The 21,191-nt window shown below is 39.0% G+C and overlaps 1 protein-coding gene across 2 annotated transcripts in view; it reads left to right on the top strand.

The window, feature by feature from the left end:
- The window catches only part of SEPTIN7 (septin 7), a 64,591-nt gene extending 43,622 nt beyond the window's left edge, over nucleotides 1-20,969 (top strand). Inside the window, exons 6-14 of one of the 2 annotated variants that reach the window (XM_061996136.1) lie at nucleotides 2,649-2,766; nucleotides 4,381-4,473; nucleotides 5,697-5,793; nucleotides 7,850-7,901; nucleotides 8,795-8,920; nucleotides 13,632-13,652; nucleotides 16,388-16,523; nucleotides 19,170-19,309; nucleotides 19,866-20,969. In XM_061996136.1, the coding sequence (XP_061852120.1) occupies nucleotides 2,649-2,766; nucleotides 4,381-4,473; nucleotides 5,697-5,793; nucleotides 7,850-7,901; nucleotides 8,795-8,920; nucleotides 13,632-13,652; nucleotides 16,388-16,523; nucleotides 19,170-19,309; nucleotides 19,866-19,905 (823 nt within the window). In that variant the 3' untranslated portion in view covers nucleotides 19,906-20,969. The remainder of the gene's footprint in view (nucleotides 1-2,648; nucleotides 2,767-4,380; nucleotides 4,474-5,696; nucleotides 5,794-7,849; nucleotides 7,902-8,794; nucleotides 8,921-13,631; nucleotides 13,653-16,387; nucleotides 16,524-19,169; nucleotides 19,310-19,865) is intronic. The other variant, XM_061996137.1, reaches the window with a different exon arrangement.
- The last annotated feature ends 222 nt before the right edge of the window (nucleotides 20,970-21,191 follow it).

The raw sequence follows: 21,191 nt of genomic DNA, 5'->3' as shown, positions 1-21,191 counted from the left end.
TTGAGTCCCTGGCATATAGTATGCAAAACAAGTATCATTTAAATAGAGAAGATGGTCTATTCCTCATGTTAGTCAGACTTTGAGTATAACATCCATATTCTTCAAAACACATTTGTCTTCCATCCACATCCCCCTGTTATCTGTTAAAACTTTCTAAAGCAGTGGGAGGTACGAATTGTTTATAAGTAATGCTTCAGGTAAGGTTTGATCTTTAAATTTGTGAGGCTAAAAGCTGGAGAAGTGTGTTCCTCTTTGAATTCATATTATTCTAGAGAAAAAAAAGTATAATGTTGAGCTAGGTTTGCATAGTGTCTTTGAATTACTGGAGTAAATGCTTGTGAATCATTGTCTAATGAAGGAAAAGAATAGAGCACAGATAAAATTTGTGCTGCTGTTAGCATTCATTTCCTCTTTTAAGATACTGTTTTCTGTGCAAAGGACATTGCTCACTTCCTACCTGGATTTTGTGGGGGTGCAGTCTTTGGTCATGTTTCCTGTGCAGCCAGCAGCACACATGACCCCTCGACCAGTGTATTCATCACTCTTAAAGCATTGATTATATTTACATTGAATTAAAGCATTTGGAGGCTTCTGTTTTTCGTTATGGCTTAATACCTTTGCAAAAAGCCAGCTTGTTATAAATCATAAAGAAAAAAAATGTGTAGATTAGGGCCTCCTATTTGAGTCACAACCCCATGCAGTGCCTACAGGCTTGGGGCAGTGACTGGAAAGCTGCTTGGAGGAAAAGGGCCTGGGAATGTTAGTCAACAGCCAGCTGAATATGAGCTAGCAGTGTTCCCAGGTGGCCAAGAAGGCCAGTGGCATCCCGACTTGTGTCAGAAATAGTGTGGCCAGGGAAAGGATTGTTCTCCTGTACTCAGAGCTGGTGAGGCTGCACCTGGAATGCTGTGTTTGGTTTTGACCCTCTTGCTGTACAAGGGACACTGAGGTGCTGGAGCATGTCCATAGTTGGGCAAGGCAGCTGGTGAAGGGTCTGGAGCATAAGTGTGATGAGGAGGAGCTGAGGGAGCTGGGGATGTTTAGTCTGGAGAAGAGGAGGTTGAGGGGAGACATGATTACTCTCTACAAGTATCTGAAAGGAAGTTGTAGTAAGATGGAGGTTGGTCTCTTCTCCCAGGTAATAAGCAATAGGACAAGAGGAAGTCACCTCCAGTTGTGCCAAGGGGGGTTAAATTGGATATTAGGAAAAATTTCTTCAAGCAAAGGCTATCAAGCCCTGGAACAGGCTACTCAGGAAACTGATATTTAGTAACTCTGGAAGTATTTAAAAGCCATGTAGATGTGAAGTGTGTAGATGTAGGTACAAAGTTTAGTGTTGGGTGTGGCAGTGTCAGGTTAACAGTTGGACTCTTTTTTTTAAGGATCTTTTCCAACTTAAATGGTTCTATGATTGACCACATACTGCCATTTTTAGCTGATATCCTCACAAACATCTGAGCTCAGGGATTAGTTTGGGGGTGAGGTAAGGGGAGAGAATGAAGAGGTAGGAAGAGCCTTCCATGTAAGTGAATGGTGTGATAAAGAACTGGAGCCTCATTCTGCTGTTCTAGAGTCTTTATGTAAAGGCTTCCTGCTTTAGTCTTCACTGTAAACTCAAGGCCTTGAGGTGAGCACTCTTGTTATGAGCTATTCAGCTTTAGCAACAGCCCTTCAAGCTGATGTTGCTTTAGGTATCTTTGTGCTCTTAATCTAGATGTGCATTAATGTTAGCTCTTTAGTGGAAACATGTTGAGAAGCTGAGAAATTCGGTGGCAGATAGAAAATATTGAAGTATGTGGTTTTTAGTGTTTTCTTTATTCTTTTATGTACAGTTTGGAGAGGAAGATGAGTTTGACTACCAAATGAGTCAGGTTTTAATGTTGCTAATCCTGATTTCTTTTATATGAAAAATAATCTTGTTAAATCCTTCAAGTGAATCCCTTAAGCCTGACCAAATTTGCTATAACTGAAGCATGAGTGCTTCACGCCCTCTGTGGCTTTACTTAAGCAAACAGGAAATATTGACCACTTTGATCCACATTGATGGTTTCATGTACCTACATGGTGAGTGTTTCAGTTTTTATGTCGTTGTCATCCACTTTCATAATGATCTTTTTGTAATGTAGAGCGATTTAGAGATGAGATATTTCTGCTTCCATTTGTACAAAGGCCACAGAGTTTACTGTCTTCAGCAATCTAATGTATAAAGAGCATCTCACAGTCCACTCTCAGGAGGAAGCACACAAATAAACTTGACTTTCAGAAACTGAAACAGCATATGCAATCAGAGCATGATTCACAACTGTAACTTCATAGTAGTCAGGCTTTAAATGGGACTATCATCCAGCTAATGACACCAGCTTTACTACCTTTGTAGGAGAGTTACTACAACTTGCTTAAATGACTACATTTTCAACTAGGAGAAGTCTCACGACTACTAGTAATAGTAACTTCAGGCTTATTCCTCTGGTATTATACAATTCCAGGGGATTTCCTTTGGCAGCTGCAGCTATCCTTTTGCACTTCATTCAAACCTCTATCACTCATAAATCACTGTCTTAAGAGTAGTTGTCAAGACAAATCTGAAATGGTTTGTACATTCCTGTTCAATTTGTATGAAATTGCAAAGCTGTAATGCTGTCTTTCAGACTTAAGCCTTTGGATATAGAGTTTATGAAGCGCCTGCATGAAAAAGTGAATATCATTCCACTTATTGCCAAAGCAGACACACTTACCCCTGAGGAATGCCAACAGTTTAAAAAACAGGTGAGTTGAAAGATGAGTATTTACAACATAGGATAATTTAGTAAGTTCATCCCTATGGAAATGGCAAGATTTAACTTCTTACATGCAAAATTTAAACCCTGAAGCGACGCCTTGAGACTGCAAAGCTAAGTAATTTATATCTCTAGATTTAATTATATTTCTTGGTGAAATAATCTTGTTTCTATCCTCAGGGGAAGACGTTTCAAGTGTAGTATGATTCTTGGCAAGTGAAGTAGTTCACTGCTGAGATAAAAATCAGTAAGGGTGGAAGGAAGCTTTCAAGATTTAGGTGCCTAACAGAGCTTGTGTGTTTAAAAAAGGAAAAAAAAGAAAAGGTATTTAACGGTACCACTGTATTATTGATTGTGTTGTGGTATTCACTTTCATGTTGAAATGCTGCATTTATTAAAGATGCCTTAGCTATTAGATGAGAATCAGTATACCTGTTGTTGTGGGTAATGCATTTTAAAGATGGTGAGATAACTCTGACATTGCTACAACTCTTTGAATGAACCATGTCCAGTACTAGCTCAGAAGAACACTAGGTCTGAGAAGCTGGCCTTTAGAGATGTGTACAAAACTCCTAATTTAAAACTAAAAATAGAAGGATATTTTCTGCCCTGGCCAGTCTTAAGCAAGGTGCTGTAGATCTGAAGACTGTTTTGGTTGTGTTTCATGTTGTTTTGGGATTTCTTTTTTAATGTAAAGGGGGGAAAATGTTAAAACACAGAATGTTTCTTAATAAGCAGCTTTGTCAAATGAGTTGATTTTAAAGAGGAGAGACTTTTCCTAAATCAAACTTGGAAAAGGAATCCTTGCAGGAATCAGAAACTTAAGTTCTCATAAGATTGCAAACCCATCAACCAGAAATGCTCCCTGGGGCTCTGTGGTGTAGCTGTCAGCTAAATGCTCTGATATTTTTCCGTTCTAGGAATCTGGAGAACTAATCAGCCTGTTTTTAAAAATACCCTTCAGACAAATTGAGCACCAAACCAGCACTGCCTCAGTTTTGATGAGGCTGTCAGTTATTCTTAAATTTTCATTAGTGCTAGCCAACATTTTTTTCAACACAACTAACTGTTGGGAGTCCATCCGTCAGTCACAAGCTCTATTAAAACAGGCAGGTGATGCTGCTTCGAGCAACTGATGCTCAGGTGAGCTAGAAATGGAAAATAGGAGTGACAGCAGTAGCTATTGTGGGAACCTAAAGGGCTGAAGTATGCCTGCAGTTATCTAATCAATTTTTAAGGGACTTAATTGTGAGACTAGTATGATAATTTTAAGATGTATTAGTCTTTGGATGCACAAGTAGAATTCCCATTAGTGTAAATTTCTACCCTGTTGTAGGAAACTGATGTTCATTTTTGCTGGCTTGTGTGGATGGGTAGTATTGCTAGCTGTGAGGCTCTGATCCTGTCTTCTCCTGGCTAAGGACACATGATCATGCTAGTAATCTCGTGATGGTGTTAAACATGTGCAAGTTTTGTGGTGTAACGTAGTCACCTTCATGTTCAAGTAGCTTGCATATCAAACGAAAGGAGAGAGAAACAGATTGCAGCAAGAAAGAGTTACTGCAAAGTATGAGTTCCTCAAACAAATATCTTCTGGTTTTAGATAATGAAAGAAATCCAAGAACACAAAATCAAAATATACGAATTTCCAGAAACAGATGATGAAGAAGAAAATAAAATCGTTAAAAAGATAAAGGTAAGTAATCCTCTCTTGAAAACTGCTTCTTTGGGGATTGAGTGTGTATGTGTGGAGAGTTAAAAGGTTTTGTCATTAATGAAGAGCACACCAAAATGTTTAGAAGATAAAAATCAGATGTAAAACTGTTCTAAGAGTCACTCTTCCTCAGCAGGGGCAATGAATGACACTCTTGGGACTTATGTCCTTTAATGGTTGCTAGATTTCAGAGTGAGAATGTTAGATCACATATTCATTTAATAAACTGTCAAAAGATCACTTTCTTTTATTCCATCCCTGCTTGACTTTTATCCACCTCCCCTGTTTTGTTTGATTCTGAGCTTTGAAGGGAGCCGAGGGCTGTCTTTTATACAGGTGTGCAGTGGCACAGAGCGTGTGCATTGCAGTTAATAGCTGTCTGACTAACTGATAGACTAAAACCTTAATGGAGATGAATGACTAAAGAAAATCAAAAGGACTGTCAGGCTGTTGAAAGGCTTTTTCTTCGTTTACTCGTGTTTTTGGTTTGTCCTTTTATGTTGGAGTCGGTCGTGTATACATTTCTTGAGCCTTGCTTCTGTTTGTTCAGTAGCTTTAACAGCCTGTAGGAGCTTTTAAATTTATTACTGTGAGAATTGCCAAGGGAAGATAAACACAAATAGCACAAAAGGGAAATTATTCTGTGACTAAGCCTAAAGGAGAAGAGCAGGAGAAAAGCAAGGACAAAAGTCCAAAATACTTAGCTTTGTACACTGTTCCTTTCAGCTACTTGAAGCTGCTCTTGGCTCCTTTGTTGTTCATTACACTGGAGGCTTTTTTGGTTCAGCTGAGAACAAGAACTTGGAGTAGTTCTTTGCCAAACCTTTGAAAGCTGGGTACAAGACCCAAAGTAACTGTCCTTGGAGACACTGGGAATATGAATTGATAAATAGTTACTGCTGCAATTGAGTAAATAGGAAATGCTTTGCCTGTTGCTTAGCTTACTAAGTAACAGTAATGTCTGTTTCTTAACTAGATTTACAGAATGCAGCAGTGTGAGGAATTTCAAAGGGGCATGTCTGTATATATATATGTCATTAAACTAGGCCGAGGTCAGTAAACAGAACTATTCTTGCACTTGGGGGTAAGCTGCGTTGCACTCCTATAGCACCAAACTAGCTTACATCAAGTTTACACAGGGGCATGCTTTCAGTATCTTTTGGCAGTAGAAGTCTTGATTTCTCAAGTAGTCCTTTCTCTTGCAGGACCGTTTACCTCTCGCTGTGGTAGGTAGTAACACAATCATCGAAGTCAACGGCAAGCGAGTGAGAGGAAGGCAGTACCCCTGGGGTGTGGCAGAAGGTAAGCCTTGCTCATGAGGTGCTTTTAGTCGATTTAAAGCTTAACAGAAATACCTCTGTGTTTGAAATGCTGAATTTGAATGTTCTTTGGTCTGGAAATTCAGTGTGTATAGCCTTTTGTAATTCTGACACTCTTGGACAAGGAAAAGCTTCAGCAACACGCGATTTTTTTGCAGGAAGATTCCTGCTGAAGCCTCAGTGAGGAACTGTAAAACCTGCACTTAATGATTAGATTGCAAATATTTGCTAACATTCTTATTTTAATTTTCTTTCTATAAAGACTGTGCATTTCTTAAATTCTTCTTTCTCCAGCATTCAATCATAAATGCTGATTTAATCAGCTTGGCTAATATTGGTAAAATGTAAAGTTTCTGGAAGAATTTGCTTTTTCTTTTTCCCCAAAAACTTCTGAGCCTTAAATGCTGGAGTGTAGCAACAGGAAGGTACCTGGCAATGAATTATACTTTTGTTAGGTTGTGGGGGTTTTTAAAAAACGTTATTAAAACTTATTTTCTACTGTTATAGAGGCCTGAAGGTAACCGCATGTTCTTCTGGCAGTGGCGGTGGCTTGTGCTTCAATGCCACGCACTTATTTCAAGCAGCATATGGCATGGCTTGCACCGTGCTGCAAAGTGACACGGTCGCTATTAAACTGTTTTTACATAGGCATTGAACTTTTTCCTTGTAGTGTGCATGTGCTGAATAAATGCAAGAGGGTTTTTTCTCACCATTTCTGCTTTCTGAGGGCAATGGACTGTAAATCTGATGCTGAGTAAAATAGACAAAAAACCCCTTCCCAGCCAACAAGCAGTGTATGGACCAATGCTTTAAAGAGAAATGCTGTAGCACTTTGAAGTGTGTGTCTGGCAGGAAATGAGGCTTGGCAGAAAGTGAAAACCAGCTGCACCAGAGAGGATCCAGCTTTATTTAAGGCTCTACTGTTAGCATTTGGAGACGAACAAACTGGTGCTACTTTTCTTTATTGAAAAACAAACATCATAAATGTTTCACACTCATGTGATTGTGCAACTTTTGAAAGGGGAGAATTAGCCTCACTGAAAGGAACCTTCTCTTCAAGTGGCCTTCAGTCTGTCAGCTGAGGACAGAATACTCAGATATGATGCTTCTCTGGGAGTTTGACTTCATATACTATCTGAGCAGAACTCGCCAGTTTGTGTAAAACCATGGAATAAAATCATCCAGGAATGCATATACAAGAGGAACACACAAAGAACCTACATGCTTCATTTTTCTGCAGGATTCACTGAACTTACTGGGGTTGTTTTAATTCCTTCGTCCTGTTTTTCTTCCTCTTTCCCATCAAAGTGTCCATCTATACCTCAGGGGCACATTGGAACCTGCTTCATGCCTTTCATTTGTGTGTGCCAGGAGCTTTGTGTGCTGCCTTCTCTGTCTGCACGCCAGAGAGTGCTGGGGTGTGCATTTTTCTCCAGTGTCCTCTCATCATCTGTCAAAGAAATGCCATTCTTCTACAGTAATGGGATGACAGGCAGAGTGGAATAGGTGGCATCTCATGACAGCTGCTGATGCTCTTGCTCTGTAGGCAGGTGCATCAATACAACCTTCCTTTGTTTAGCTAAGAACTAAATCCAGATTAAAACAAGAGTTTTGCAACTTATCTGGTGGAGCAAGGAGAAATAGATTGCAGTAAGTCTATTTTCTAAAGCTTTTGGATATAGCTGAATCTAGACTGAGATCTTTAGATCCATAATTATACAGTTGTGCTGACAGGGCATCTGAAGAGACATAAAGCTGGTTAAACTGGCAAAGCAGTTTTTCTCTTGTGGTAGCTTATTCTGCTGTACTGGCTCAGTATAGTTTGCCAGTGTGGCTTAGAGAAGCACAGGAACTTTCCTAATAAAATATGTTAATATGTTCTTAATGTTCTCCTACATTTAACACATATACTGTTTGAGTAAGGAAAGGCTGGAAGTTGGAATCTGGTGTTGAAATGAATGTAGGAGATGGGTGCCACCTAAAGCCTTCAGGCACGTATTTTGGTTGACATCTCAATAAAAATCTACCTCTCTTTGCAGTTGAAAATGGTGAACACTGTGACTTCACGATTCTGAGGAACATGTTGATAAGGTAAGTAGCTTACAGAAAACATTAAGTTTTCTAGATATGCTCGAGAGATTGGAAAGCCACATGGTGGAGAAAAAAGGGTTTGAGCTACTGAGTTCATATCAGTCCCCATATTTTCAATTGTAAACAGGATCTTCCACTCCATGATATCTTGTTTAACCACATATTTAGTAAGCAGAGGTAGTGGTGATGATTCTTTAAATTATTCTCTTTATTTTCTGATTACTTGTTCTTGAAAATGGCGATAAACCATAGGAAACTGAGTTATCTGTTAGTACTGATGTGTACTTAGTTATAGGCATTTTTTACAAACTTTTAGGTGCTGCAGTTGGCTAAAGCAAACCTTCCTGTGGCTTGTTTTGTACTCTCAACAGTTCATGAAGTGATGTCTGCTGTAACAACTGTTTGGTTGTTAAGCTCTGCGTTTCTCCAGGCTGACAGAGGAAAATTACTAAAGATCAACTTCATATCCTAGTATTGAGTTATACATTTAGCTTTTGCAGACTTAAAAGATAGAACCTAGGAAGATTTGGCTTGTTTGTTGTTTCTCACCCTACACACTTTGGGACACCTACTACAGTAGTAACACAGTTTCCATACCTGTTCTCCAATACACGTTTATCCACAGAATTCAAACCTTCCAAAGATTGGTCCTGTAAGTTAATGCTTGGAATATTGCAAACTTGAGATAGTCCAGTGCAAAATAGTCTGGTACTTCCGTGACTGTTGTCTTGACAGCTCTCATTTAAAGGGAAGAATGACAGCATCGTGGGGATGACACACAAGTGGAGGGATGTCATTTAATGAAGTCAATCTCCACGATGAACATAGACTGATTATTTTCAGGTAGTATGTTGTATTTGGACACTAAGCTGATAAATTACACTTATTGACAGAACTCATATGCAGGACCTGAAGGATGTCACTAACAATGTACATTATGAGAACTACAGAAGCAGAAAACTGGCAGCTGTTACATACAATGGTGTTGACAACAACAAAAATAAAGGGCAGCTAACAAAGTAAGTTCTTGTTATGATTATATTGCACTTCAGTCTTTTTTTGCTCTGGTTTTTGGTTGGTTGGTTTTGTGTATGTGTGGTGGGATTTTTTTGGTTTTGTTGTTTATCCTCCAGTCAGTTGCCCATTCACTCTGTTCTGGTCTAAACATTGTATATCTCTTCTCTACTTATGATTTGACTTTTTCCTATTTCATTGCTTACACTGGTTTACCTGAGCATGTTAAATAACTGGGTTTTAGTTAGATTCAGTTCTGAAGAGAATTCTTCCATTTACTGTTTCTGTTGGGGTTTTATTTCATTGGTATTCACTGCAAAGTTTTTGTGCCTTCGTGTTTCTGTTTGGGGATTATTGGTTCTTTTGACATGCATGCTCAGTACTTGGTCTCAGGGATGTTTTTGAGAAGAATAGGTGAATATTTGTTTAGAGACTGAAAATCCAGACCTGCTCCTGTCAGCTTTGAAATGCTGCCCTGACTACTTCTACAGTTGCTTACCATGGCAGGGAAATTATTGCAACATCTTTATATTTTGTGAAAGGAGAGTTGCAGTGCAAGCTTTTTGGGGTTTGTTACTGGGATTTCTAACCCTAATATGTCTTTTTAATTACCTCTGAGAGCCAGTTGTTTGCTGACCTGATGAAGTTATTGGAAGATGTGAAAGTAGGCTTTACTGTATTCTGCAATGTGTAATGCTAGTTGACAATAGCTATACTCTTTAAGTATTTTTCCTTTTCTGCATGTATCAACTGTATCAACAATAATTAATGATAAATAATTAGTAATTAGTGATACTCTTATTTATTTTTGTACCATGAACACAAGTTTCTTGTCCAAAATGTAGGATACTATTCTGTTCAGCTGATGATATGATTCTATGATTTCAACTGCTCTTCCTGAAAAAGAATCCTGAGATTAGATGGCAATATCTACTATCCTCACCCATATGGCAGCAAAAAAGCCATTTCTTTTTACTAAATATATGTGTTCTACACTACCTTAATGCTTTGAAAGTGGCTGTGAGGGATGGGTTTAAATGGATTTAGTTGCATCTATTGTGAGCCCACGTGAGACTTCCCTGCTCAGCGTTGACAAAAAATATAACAGTATATGCCAGTTATATCAACTCTGCCTTAATTCAAGTATGCTTTTGAGGAGTTTGTAGTGAGCTCAAGTCTTAAAAACAGTAGTCTTCAAAGATGTGTATCCATAACACACCAATTCTTCTTGCTGTTGTGTTTCTTGCCGTCATATTATTCCTGACTCGCACCTCAAGGTTTCTGAGCACATAGCTATGGTAGAGGTACTTCTTAAGCTATGTTTGTCCCCAGAACAGTACCATGCTGATGGTAGGGAGAGGAGGAGTTTTAAAGACTAAAATTACCAATTTGGGTATAATTAGCATATAGTCACTGTAGAACAAGTGAAGGAGAGGGGCATATAGGATAGTTGACACAATTGAGAGCAGAGCATTGCCTGTCTGCACATCAGAGAGGAAAATGTGCTGGAGCGTAACAACTTGAGCCAAACACCTCTTTGAGGTGATAGGGTATTAATAGTAGCACAGAATAGCAAATTCTGCATTTCCTTCAGGACTTCTAACTTGCTATTTCTTTGCTTTTTACTGTACTATTATTTGCTATTAATGTACTGCAAAGTGAAGCTTTTTCATCAGAATCCTGGCTATTGGAGGAAGATTTTTTTTGTGTGTGTATTGTTTAATAGGATTTTTTATACCTTTCCAAATCTTAGTATGTTTTCCTTAGGTTTTTTTTGTTAAGTCTGAATTTTAGTGATAACACATTCACCATTTTTTTTTGGTTTATGCCTGCTTAGATGTGTGTTCCAAACTTAGTTTGTTACCTAATTCAAGTAAGGATTGGTTATTCTCCATTCTTCTTAAAAAGAATAATGCAGCCAATATTTTACTTAAAAAATAAAATTTTTCCCACATTACAAACACAACAAGATGGGTTTTTTGTATAAATGCATCTACCAGAAGATTTCAAAATGATTTTCATGTCCTTCATTTCTCCCCTGGCCCCCAGTCAGTTGCTGCTTAGCTTAGCTGAGATATGTGGGGTTTTTTTAGCTGGAATTGACACTAAGGGAGTCTGGAATTACTCTGCCTTCTGGAGCATGCTTTTGCATCTCCTGCCATCTTCAATCACTGTGCTGTATCACCTGGGTATTTCTAGGCAAACGTGCCTTTTGGAATGATTTGCTTTGTAAGAAATCTGTCACTCGAAGCACTGCGGTACTGCAGCTCAGAGGTGAGAAATCCAGCTGGCACTCTTAGCAGTAAGGTTTTCTGTTTTTCAAGAGTAGTAAATTATTGCAGTCTGCTTGTTTCAGCCATCTAAAAGACAGCAACGTCTGTGGCACACTTGTCAGAAATATTTTAAGCCTTTCCTTAGTTTATTCCTCCAAATACAGGGAGAGTTAATAAGTAAATAAATGCAATTCTTCTGGTCTGTGGCAGCCAATGCTGTTTTGTCTTGTTACCTTATCCATAGATTGAGTTGCAGCAGTTTTTTAAGCTTTAACATGCTTTTTTACTTCAGTGTATCATCTTAAGATTTGAATCTAGCATGGCTAAAGCAGCATAGAAGGAATTTTCCTCATAACCATGTATCTTTCTGGAAATTAACTGAAAGGAGAAAAACCAGATTATCTGTGTGTCCCCTTAGGAATTTTATGCTTGCCTGCTTGCCTTTTGAAGGAAGTGTCTGTGTCTCAAGATGGAGCAATGTTTGGCTTGTTCCCTGGAAATCTGTTTCTTTCTCAGGAGACAGAGCCAGTATCTCTGTAGGAGAATGGAGAGGAGCTCTGATGCTATCTGGTGGTATTACAAACATACTGTTAAACGGATAAAACCTCTGGCTCTGGAAACTGCTAGGCTGCTGTAAGAGGAGATATACATGCAGTGATTCTTGTACTTTTCCAAAAGTATCTCCTACTGGCAGCTGTTGGAGACTGGATTGACCTTTTGTACCTTTTAAAACAGCTGTATTTTTACGATCTTAGCAGATTTTTGGGTTTTGTGCAACTGTTAACCTATTTCTTTAAACAAAAATGCGAACATGAAAACAAACACAAGTATGTGCTACAAGTTACAGTAATACTGAGCAGATGAATTGAAGCAGTTTCTTCTGTCCAGCTGATAATTTTCTCTCTGATTTGTCTCCTTTTAATTTGGTGAAACTGGAATTGAGTGTTCTACAAATAACCAGTTGACCTAAGAGCAACCCAAAGTATGTGTGTTCCACGTGTTTCTTTTTGTGTGTTAGGTTTAGTGTCTGACTTCTTCAAATTTTCAACATCACCATTAAAAAAAGAAAATGTCTAAGTGTAATCTGCACATTTACATGGTAACTTGTGTCTTCAAACTGTGTGTTGTGATTTCACACATGTACTACGTGACACGTGGTTGGACTAGATGATCTCTAAAGGTCCCTTCCAACCCTTACCATTCTATGATTTCCTCTGAAATATGAACATTTTAATTGGATCTTTTCTGTTTACTGCGTGAAGCTGCTGTCTTCAGTGGGTTTAGAAGGAAAACCATCTTTTATTGAAAGCCATTTTGTACTCTGTAAAGAAAAGCCTTATCCATCTACTGTCTGTTGAATAATCTGTCCCTCAGACTATCAAAGCACATGATGCATAGGTCCTCCCAGCTGCTTAGCTAAGACTACTTTTGACCTCTTTTGCCTATATTCTTAGTGAATTCTGTGAAATGTGTCTTTATAGATATTGAGACTCACTTTGAGAATCTCAATTTCAGACTTTTTTGACCCCTCCTGTAGCCTCACCAAACATGCTGGAGTTAGGCATGTTGCTCTGAGGAGGTGACAGTCACACAGACTCTCAGAGCTGTTAGGGTTGGAAGGCACCTCTAGAGATAATCCAGTCCAACCGCCCTGTTAAGCAGGTTCCCTTTCATCAGGGTACACAGGAACACATCCAGACGGGTTTAGAAACCTCCAGAGAAGGAGCCTCCACACCCTCCCTGGGCAGCCTGTGCCAGGGCTCCCTCACCTCACTAGTAAGGAAGTTTCTCCTTGTGTTCCAGTGGAACTTCCTGTATTCCAACTTGTGCCTGTTACCCTTTGTCCTATCACTGGGAACCACAGAAAACAGGCTGGCCCCATCCCCCCAATGCTCACTTTTTAGATATTTAAAATATGTCTCTCTGTATATATATTTATGTATTATAATTTGTTGTACATACAGCAGCCAAGCCTCCTTGGGGCTAGGTGAGACCTTTCCTGGCCATGGGTCTCTGTAGCGCAGGAACCCAAAACATGAAAGATTTGGTACAACATCCTTTACTAGGTTACAATTCTTAAATGAACAGATAAGCCTTGATTCAGCATTAGTTTTTGAAAACTTGTTTAGGGCAAGTGGTTGTCCCTGTCACTAAGAGATAGAAAATTGCTTTAAAAGCATGAATATGTAGAGAAAGGATCTGCACATCAAACCTGCTTTAATATTGACATGGTGTAGTGATTTACTAACTGAATTTGAAATAACAAGCTTTAACTAACAGTCTTTCCTTTTACTGTGGAAAAAAAAAAGCCTGCTTTTGGGTGAGCACATGATTAGCTTTAGGAATCAATTGATAATGAAGTTACTTTTTAAACTATTGCTTTTTGGTTTTGTGTTTTCATTTAAGCATGCTAAGCTAAGCCTCTGTATTTTTTGTTTTTTAGATTTGACACAGTTGAAGGCATGTAAGTGGTCATTTAAATTTTTCCAAAAAACTTACAAAGACAACAATTTTATAAACACTAAAAAGGGTTTCACTGTTCAATGTTTCCAATTTTAAACAGGTTCCTGTTATCCCACTCTTGGCATTGGTTTTTGGGTTGGGTTTTTCCCCCCCCCCCCCCAACAGTTTGGGGTTTTTGTTCTAAAGCTGTGATGATGTAAACTATAAGAATTTATAAATACTTCCAGTGACAAATTGGGTCAAATTTCAACAAGAAATGCATAAATTACAGAATTCCCCCAGTCTCTACCTGTACCTCCATCACCTTTACATAGATGCTCACAGAGAACTAGTGGAAGTTTCATCCTTCTATGCAAATTTACCACTCTGGACTGGGGAATTACTTCAGCCTTTTCTGACTATGGTTTTATCCTGTTTACTGGCTCACAGAGGTTCCACTTTGTGCATATCTAGAATAACTTTTAATTTCTGCAGATTAATTTAGAGGGCAGTTTTAACATATGTCCTGATAAATCAGTTAAATGTTTTACATCTTTGTTTAGTGGTTTCGTTTTGTTCTCTTCAGCTGTTTTTTTGTTCGAGTGCCTTGTGTCGTTTTACCCTGAAATACAGGATGATGTGCTTTTACCCATTTAAGACTTAACAAAACCAGCTGTGATAGATGTTGTAAAGCTCTCAGATGTAAATGCTTGCTTGTTAGTTTGTCAGATTTTCTGTGCAGACTGATTTATACCACATTCTCAAACACAGCTCGCATGGCATCCCCATTAGATTGTTAGGTTGGCAATAGAAGCACGGTCCTGCTCCCCTTTAAAGACTCTAGAAACTGCAGCAATGATTCCTCAGTATTCAGATCTAGGATTATTTTTGAAGAGGAAATACATTTGAGGAGCCTACACATTTGGAAGGGAACAACAGGAAAAGAGCCTTGTTTTGACAGCTGACTACCTTCCACAAATGCTGCTACTTACCTCTTCTTTAGCTTTCTTATTTTTGTCTGTTATTGTACTTCACCTGGGTTGAACTATTTTATTTTCCTTGATAAAAGTTGCTAGCAAGTGGCCTTTTGAAGGACTAAAGTAAACATAAGGCTGAGGATCAGTTTCAGTTCTGTTTGTTATACAGCATTTTCAACTATTAGTTTAGATTCATTTTAAGTAGATATATTTTTTTAAGGGAAGTGCCCCTCCCTCTCATCCCCCACCAACTGTCACCTTTAAAATACTATTTGAGGAGAATGCCTGTGAGTTCATATGACATTAATTATTTTTACTCTATGGTTAGTTGCTGAAAATGAGCAAACAGGAAGGATAAAATAAGCCATTAGGTCAAACCAGATCTTAACCATGTTTGATATTTAACCTCCATTACTTTAGGAATGAGTGGCAAATTTGGAATCCAAAAAGACATTGCTAATTATGTTTCACAGAATGTTAAGGCTTGGAAGGGACCTCGAAAGATCATCCAGTCCAACCCCCCTGCCAGAGCAGGACCACCTAGAGTAGGTCATACGGGAACTCATTCAGGTGGGTTTGGAATGTCTCTGGAGAAGGAGACTCCACAACCCATCTGGGCAGCCCCTTCCAGTGCTTGAAAGTCAATCAATTCTGTTCTCCTTTTAGAATGCTCTTTCTGCATGGGGGGGGTTTAGGGTTTGGGGTTTGTCATTTTAAGAACTGAAAGCAAATATAATTTTTGATAGGGCTCAGGCTTGCCACCCCTGTTTTAGAGTTTGCTGAGCTGAGTGACTTTTGCATGTGTTACAGCAGATAAGCTCTCCTGGAAGACTGTAACAGTTCCAAATACATGCAGTTCTTTGCTTTTGCTAATCTGAGAGTTAAAACGTTGTCAATGTAAGCCATACTTACTCAAAACTGAAACAAGAGGGTAGTGATTTGCTTTGATTGCTTTTTGTTGAACAGCAAAAAAAAAGTCTTTTCAAGTCTCTGTGTGGCAACCATCACTAGATCAAAATCATCCTCTTTTATTGGATATTTAATGGAAAACTTGCTATTTAAAACCTCTATCACCATAACATGGAGAGCAGGGTTACACAGCTTTAAATGTTAAGCAGACTCCAGGAAAGTAGCGAATAGAACACTTAAAAAAATGCACATTATTTTTCTACATTAACTTTATTAATAGCTTTCTAAAGGAAAAATTTGCAGCTAACATTTTTATGAAACTGATGTTCAGTTGCCCAGGCATTTGGGTTTTTTTTCTTGCAAAGTTGCCCTCCCTTCAGAAGCATGACCACAGTGTTCAACAGAGTTGTGGTTGTTAACTTTGGACTCAATTTGGACAGTGATTTAGAGAGGAAATGGGGTTTTTGTCTGCACCACTCTTGAATTTTTCACTTTGTCCATTAATTTTTGTATCAATTTGGATGGGAGAGAAAAAGACACCTGAAGATCACTTGGAAGATGCTAATCTTTTTGTTGTTGTTGTAACTTCGATTACCTCTCTTCCCATCACCAGGTCCTGCTAAAGATAGAAAGTCAAATCAGTTGATGGGCAGGAGAATGTATTGTATGAAATGCCTTTTTGAGGAAAGCTGAACTAAACAGTTAAAAAGGATAAAGCAAATTGGATTAAAGCTAGCAGTGCAGCGCACACGGCGGTGTTGTTTGTCTGAATGCTTCAGCATTTTTATCTTGGTTTCTACAGATGCCCTAATGTAGCAGACAGGGAAAAAAAGTTGTCATTGACTAACATCTTCTTCTGGCTTTGTGGCAGGAGCCCGTTGGCACAGATGGAGGAGGAAAGGAGGGAGCATGTAGCCAAAATGAAAAAAATGGAAATGGAAATGGAACAGGTGTTTGAGATGAAAGTCAAAGAAAAAGTTCAGAAACTGAAGGACTCTGAAGCTGAGGTAATGGAAGTGTCTTAAACCCCAGTGTTCTCAAGGCTGAACAAGTGTGGAGATGGCTCTTCTTGCCAAGACTTTGCAATGTAACCTCTCTCTGGGAACTGATTCTGTAGTTAGACTTTAAGTTTAAAGACAACTCAATGATTCTTTCTCAGCTTGTTATCTGTGCTGAAAGGGCATCAGCCTAAACTTAAAATGTAATCTTACTCTTCACATGCATTCTGCCTTCATTTTCCCAGCCATGGTATGCTACAATTCTCCTTAGCTTTCTTCTTCCCCCTCTTTGGAATATTTGATACCTGTTTTCTTCCATGTGTTTTAAAAAGTTCTTGAGCTTCTCATGGTTTACAAAAACTCACATGGTGGTGCTAATTTGCTTTGCATGTTAAAAAAGCATTTCAGGTATTTAGTACAATGTCTGTAAAAAATAATCTACATGAGAATTCCTAGACCAAGAAAGGATCAAGGATGCGTTGTCATCAGTGTTTTGGTGCCATTTGAACACACATCCGTTTTATGGTTATTTACCTCTAATTTCTGTCATCTCCAGGTAAAGTCCTTACAGTGAAACTGTTTTTATGGGCTTCAGGCAGCTCTTGAAGGGATCTTTTCTAAAGGACTGTTAAAAAGTTACATTTAACTAGAAGATTCAGTTTTGAGAAGACAGTTTCTCACGGGAAGCCTAATGGAGAAGTTCAAAACTCTTAAACTTCCTAACGAAAGTTTGGCTCCAAAGTTGAGGGAAACTAAAGCTTGGGTCCAAATTTGAGGGAGAGCGAGGGAACCTGGAAGAGTAGTTGAAATGCTTGGCAGCCTAGGTGTTGTAAGGAGCCAAGGCATACTGGATCAGGGGGAAAAAACAGATCAATTCACTTTTTTTTTCTTCTTCCTTTTGGAGAAACAAATAGCTAAGGGTGTAAATGCTAAGATACACCAATAACCAACCTGAGGATTTTAAAGCTGAGGGTTTATGTTGATGAAGGTGTTGAATTAGCCACTGGATTTATCCTCCCTCAATTTCTGTCTCAAATCTTTTTGAACTCATTTATACTTCTGGCCTCTATACTCATTGTATGAAGAAGAAACAAACAAAAATGGTTCATGGTGTTTTCCCATGTACTGCCTTCTGAGTTTTTGGCTGAGTGCATCCTGTGATACCAGTTTTTAAATGTTCCTAAATTTAATTCCTTTTTTTTCCTTCATTTTACATGAGTTTGTAACCTTCTGTTGTGTTTCTCTAAATGTAGAAAAGAAGGCAATAGTGCTGAGTATAAGGCATTTAAAAAGTCTGTTAAAGGAAATACATTTTGGAGGGTTTGTGCAAGACTGGGACTCCCAAGAGAGGAAGGAAAGGGAGAGTTTTATTTCACCCAGTTCAAAAACTTGTTACACCACACAAAAGGAATCACTTTTCCTGACAGTGTCTCCATTCTCATGTAGAATCACAGAATGGTAGGGGTTGGAAGGGACCTTTAGAGATCATCCAGTCCAACCTCCCTGCAGAAGCAGGATCACCTAGATCAGGTCACACAGGAACACGTCCAGGAGGGTCTTGAAGACTTCCAAGGAAGGAGCCTCCACAACCCCTCTGGGCAGCCTGTGCCAGGGCTCCCTCACTGAAACAGGGAAATAGTTTTTTCTTATGTTTAAGTGGAACTTTTTGTGTTCCAGCTTCATCCCATCACCCCTTGTCCTGTTGCTAGCTACTATAGAAAAAAGGGATGTCCCAACCTCCTGACACCCACCCTTTAGATATTTATAAATGTTAATAAGATCTCCCCTCAGTCTTCTCCAGACTAAACAGCCCCAGTTCCCACAGCCTTTCCTCATATGAAAGATGCTCCAGTCCCCTGATCATCTTGGTGGCCCTGTGCTGGACTCTCTCCAGAAACACTTCCCTATTCCTCTTGAGCTGAGGAGCCCAGAACTGGACACAGGACTCCAGATGAGGCCTCACCAGGGCAGAGTAGAGAGGGAGAAGAACCTCCCTCGACCTGCTGGCCACATTCTTCTTGATGCATCTCAGGATGCCATTGGCCTTCTTGGCCATGAGGGCACATAAAACACTTCTGATGGTCTCTCTCATCAACTTTCAGGAGAGGTTCCTTAAACTGCTCTGGCAGTGTAGGCAATTCACTTCAGTAATACTAATGATAATTCTTTTGATTGGTGAATAAATGAATCCACTTAATACATTCCCAAATAGATCCTTAATACAGTTGATACCATAGGATGAAATCAATGTTTAGGTGTGTTTTCCCCACATGAAGTGAAAGATGCTGCTGATTTATGCATTACTACTACCCAAACAGTCTGCAATTGGCTGCTTTACACTTGCATCATATATCAAAGCAGTCTTGAATTTCCTTTTGTTGGTCACATGTAGCTGCTACAGCTCCTATTGGCAACTCAGGCAGTGTTTGGGGTGTTTTCTGTTACTGTAAAATGAGCCTGTGGGACTAAGCCTTTGTTTCTGTTACTGGCAGTACCCATAGCCTTAGAGTTTTTGGTTGAAGAGTTACTTTCTCTGAGGAGAAAATAGAGTACTCTTATTTTCTTACATTAGTACACAATGTCTGTTAGTGCAGCTTCAAAAGTTGCCATGTTTTCTGCACTGGCTGACTCTGTCCATAACTTTCTTTTCTGTAGCTGCAGCGACGCCACGAGCAAATGAAAAAGAATTTGGAGGCACAACACAAAGAATTAGAGGAAAAGCGCCGCCAGTTTGAGGATGAGAAGGCAAACTGGGAAGCTCAACAACGTATTTTGGAACAACAGAACTCTTCCAGGTAAACTTGAGTCCTGTCTGGCAGTTCACAGTGAATGCCCTGTAGCTTTCTGCTCCAGGCTGTTTCTATGGTAATAACGGTCAGCGGTGGGTGACTGCTGGGGGGGTGTCACTTAAAGCCAAGAAAGATCTTGGACCTGCTTTTGTTTACAAATGAGCATCTGTCAGAAATATTGGGATGATGATTAGCTTCTGAAGGCAGTTTTAATCTGCAAAAACACTGTGTCCACACATAACTTATCTAAAAAAAGTGTATTTGAGAGCTCGATTACACCAGGCAGAAGAGTTAAAGCTTTGAGAACCAAAGCCTTCAACTTCTCACGGTCACAGAATCCTAAGGGTTGGAAGGTACCTCAAAAGATCAGCTAGTCCAACCCCTCTGCTAGTGATGACTGCATTGCCTGACTTCATGTAGTACAAGTACTGTGTACATGCTCAGTTTCGTGTACATCCTACTGCGGCCAGTGAAGCTAAAACATGTGTTTTTAAAGATACACGTTGCTTTTAAAGGAGCGTGAATGCATTTATTTCACAAGCTTTTCTTTCTCTCCTTTTAGAACCTTGGAAAAGAATAAGAAGAAAGGGAAGATATTTTAAACGCATCATTGACATGACCACCAGTTATGTATTAGTTGCCAATATGCCAGCCTGGACATCAGTGTTTGTTGGATCCGTTTGACCAATTTTGCACCAGTTGTACATCCATAGTAATGGATTTAACAGCATGACAAATTTCTTTTGTTGATTTTGATGGAGAATGAGATGCCTTGAGTTGTCTAGGGTGTTGTGTACTTGGAAAAAAAACCCAACAGCTCTGAGTACCTTTTTCCTTTTTGTTGTTTTTCCTTTTTTTTTAAAAGAAAACCAGATGTCATTTTAATGCAAAAGAGAACATTTTACTGTTGTACAATCATGTTCTGGTGGTTGGACGGTTTACAGGAGATTCAAACTGCAAGGACGGTTTTTAGCCAGGATAAACTGCCATCATATGATGATGCAAACGATGCTTCTCTGTTGTTATAATCCAAGAATTCCATTCAGTGCAGCATATACAATAATGTAATTTAGTCTAACACAGTTTGACCCTATTTTTTTTGACACTTCCATTGTTTAAAAGTACACATGGAAAAAACGGAAGTCGTAGGCTTACAGTGCACCTGAGCTTTTTATAACGACCCTTTTATGTTTTGGATTCTTTAAATATATGCTATTCTCATTTAGTAACTTCTTTAGCCAGAAGGATCTCATTACTGCTTCATTTTTTTTTTGTAATAACATATAATTTAGATATTTTTCCATATATTGGCCCTCCTAAATAGAATATAGCTTCTTTCATATGGTAGGAACCAGCGAGTAAAACTTTTTCCTTTAACTCCCTTTTTACATTTTATGGTAAGTAGCAGGAAAATGCATTTATAGGTCATTTCTAGGCAAAATTGTGGAGTTAACTACCAACCTGTTTCTACCTGTGTGCAGTCTTTCTTTATTTTACTAGAAATGGGAATATGGCCTCAAGGAAAATAAAAAAGCCACAACAAATAAAACAAACAAGCAACCAAACCCAACATCACCGTTTTGCATTTAGCTGTATTCATACCCTGCATTTCTGTATTTTTGTTTGTATTGTAAAAAGTCACATAATAAACAATGTTGTGATGTAACACGCCGCCGTCTCGGGAGCTTCAGAGGAGGGAAACAGCCAAGTGTTTCTTGGTGAGGTGTTTGAAGTGTCTCCCTTCCCCACATCATAGAATGGCAGGGGTTGGAAGGGACCTTTAGAGATCATCTAGTCCAACCCCCTTGCAGAAGCAGGTTCACCTAGATCAGATCGCATAGGAACATGTCCAGGTGAAGATCTCCAAGGAAGGAGACTCCACAAACCC

This window comes from Colius striatus, chromosome 5, assembly GCF_028858725.1.
Source record: "Colius striatus isolate bColStr4 chromosome 5, bColStr4.1.hap1, whole genome shotgun sequence".
Classification (NCBI taxonomy): Eukaryota; Metazoa; Chordata; class Aves; order Coliiformes; family Coliidae; genus Colius; species Colius striatus.
Note: the sequence above shows the minus strand (reverse complement) of the source record. Positions and strands in the feature narration are given on the sequence as shown.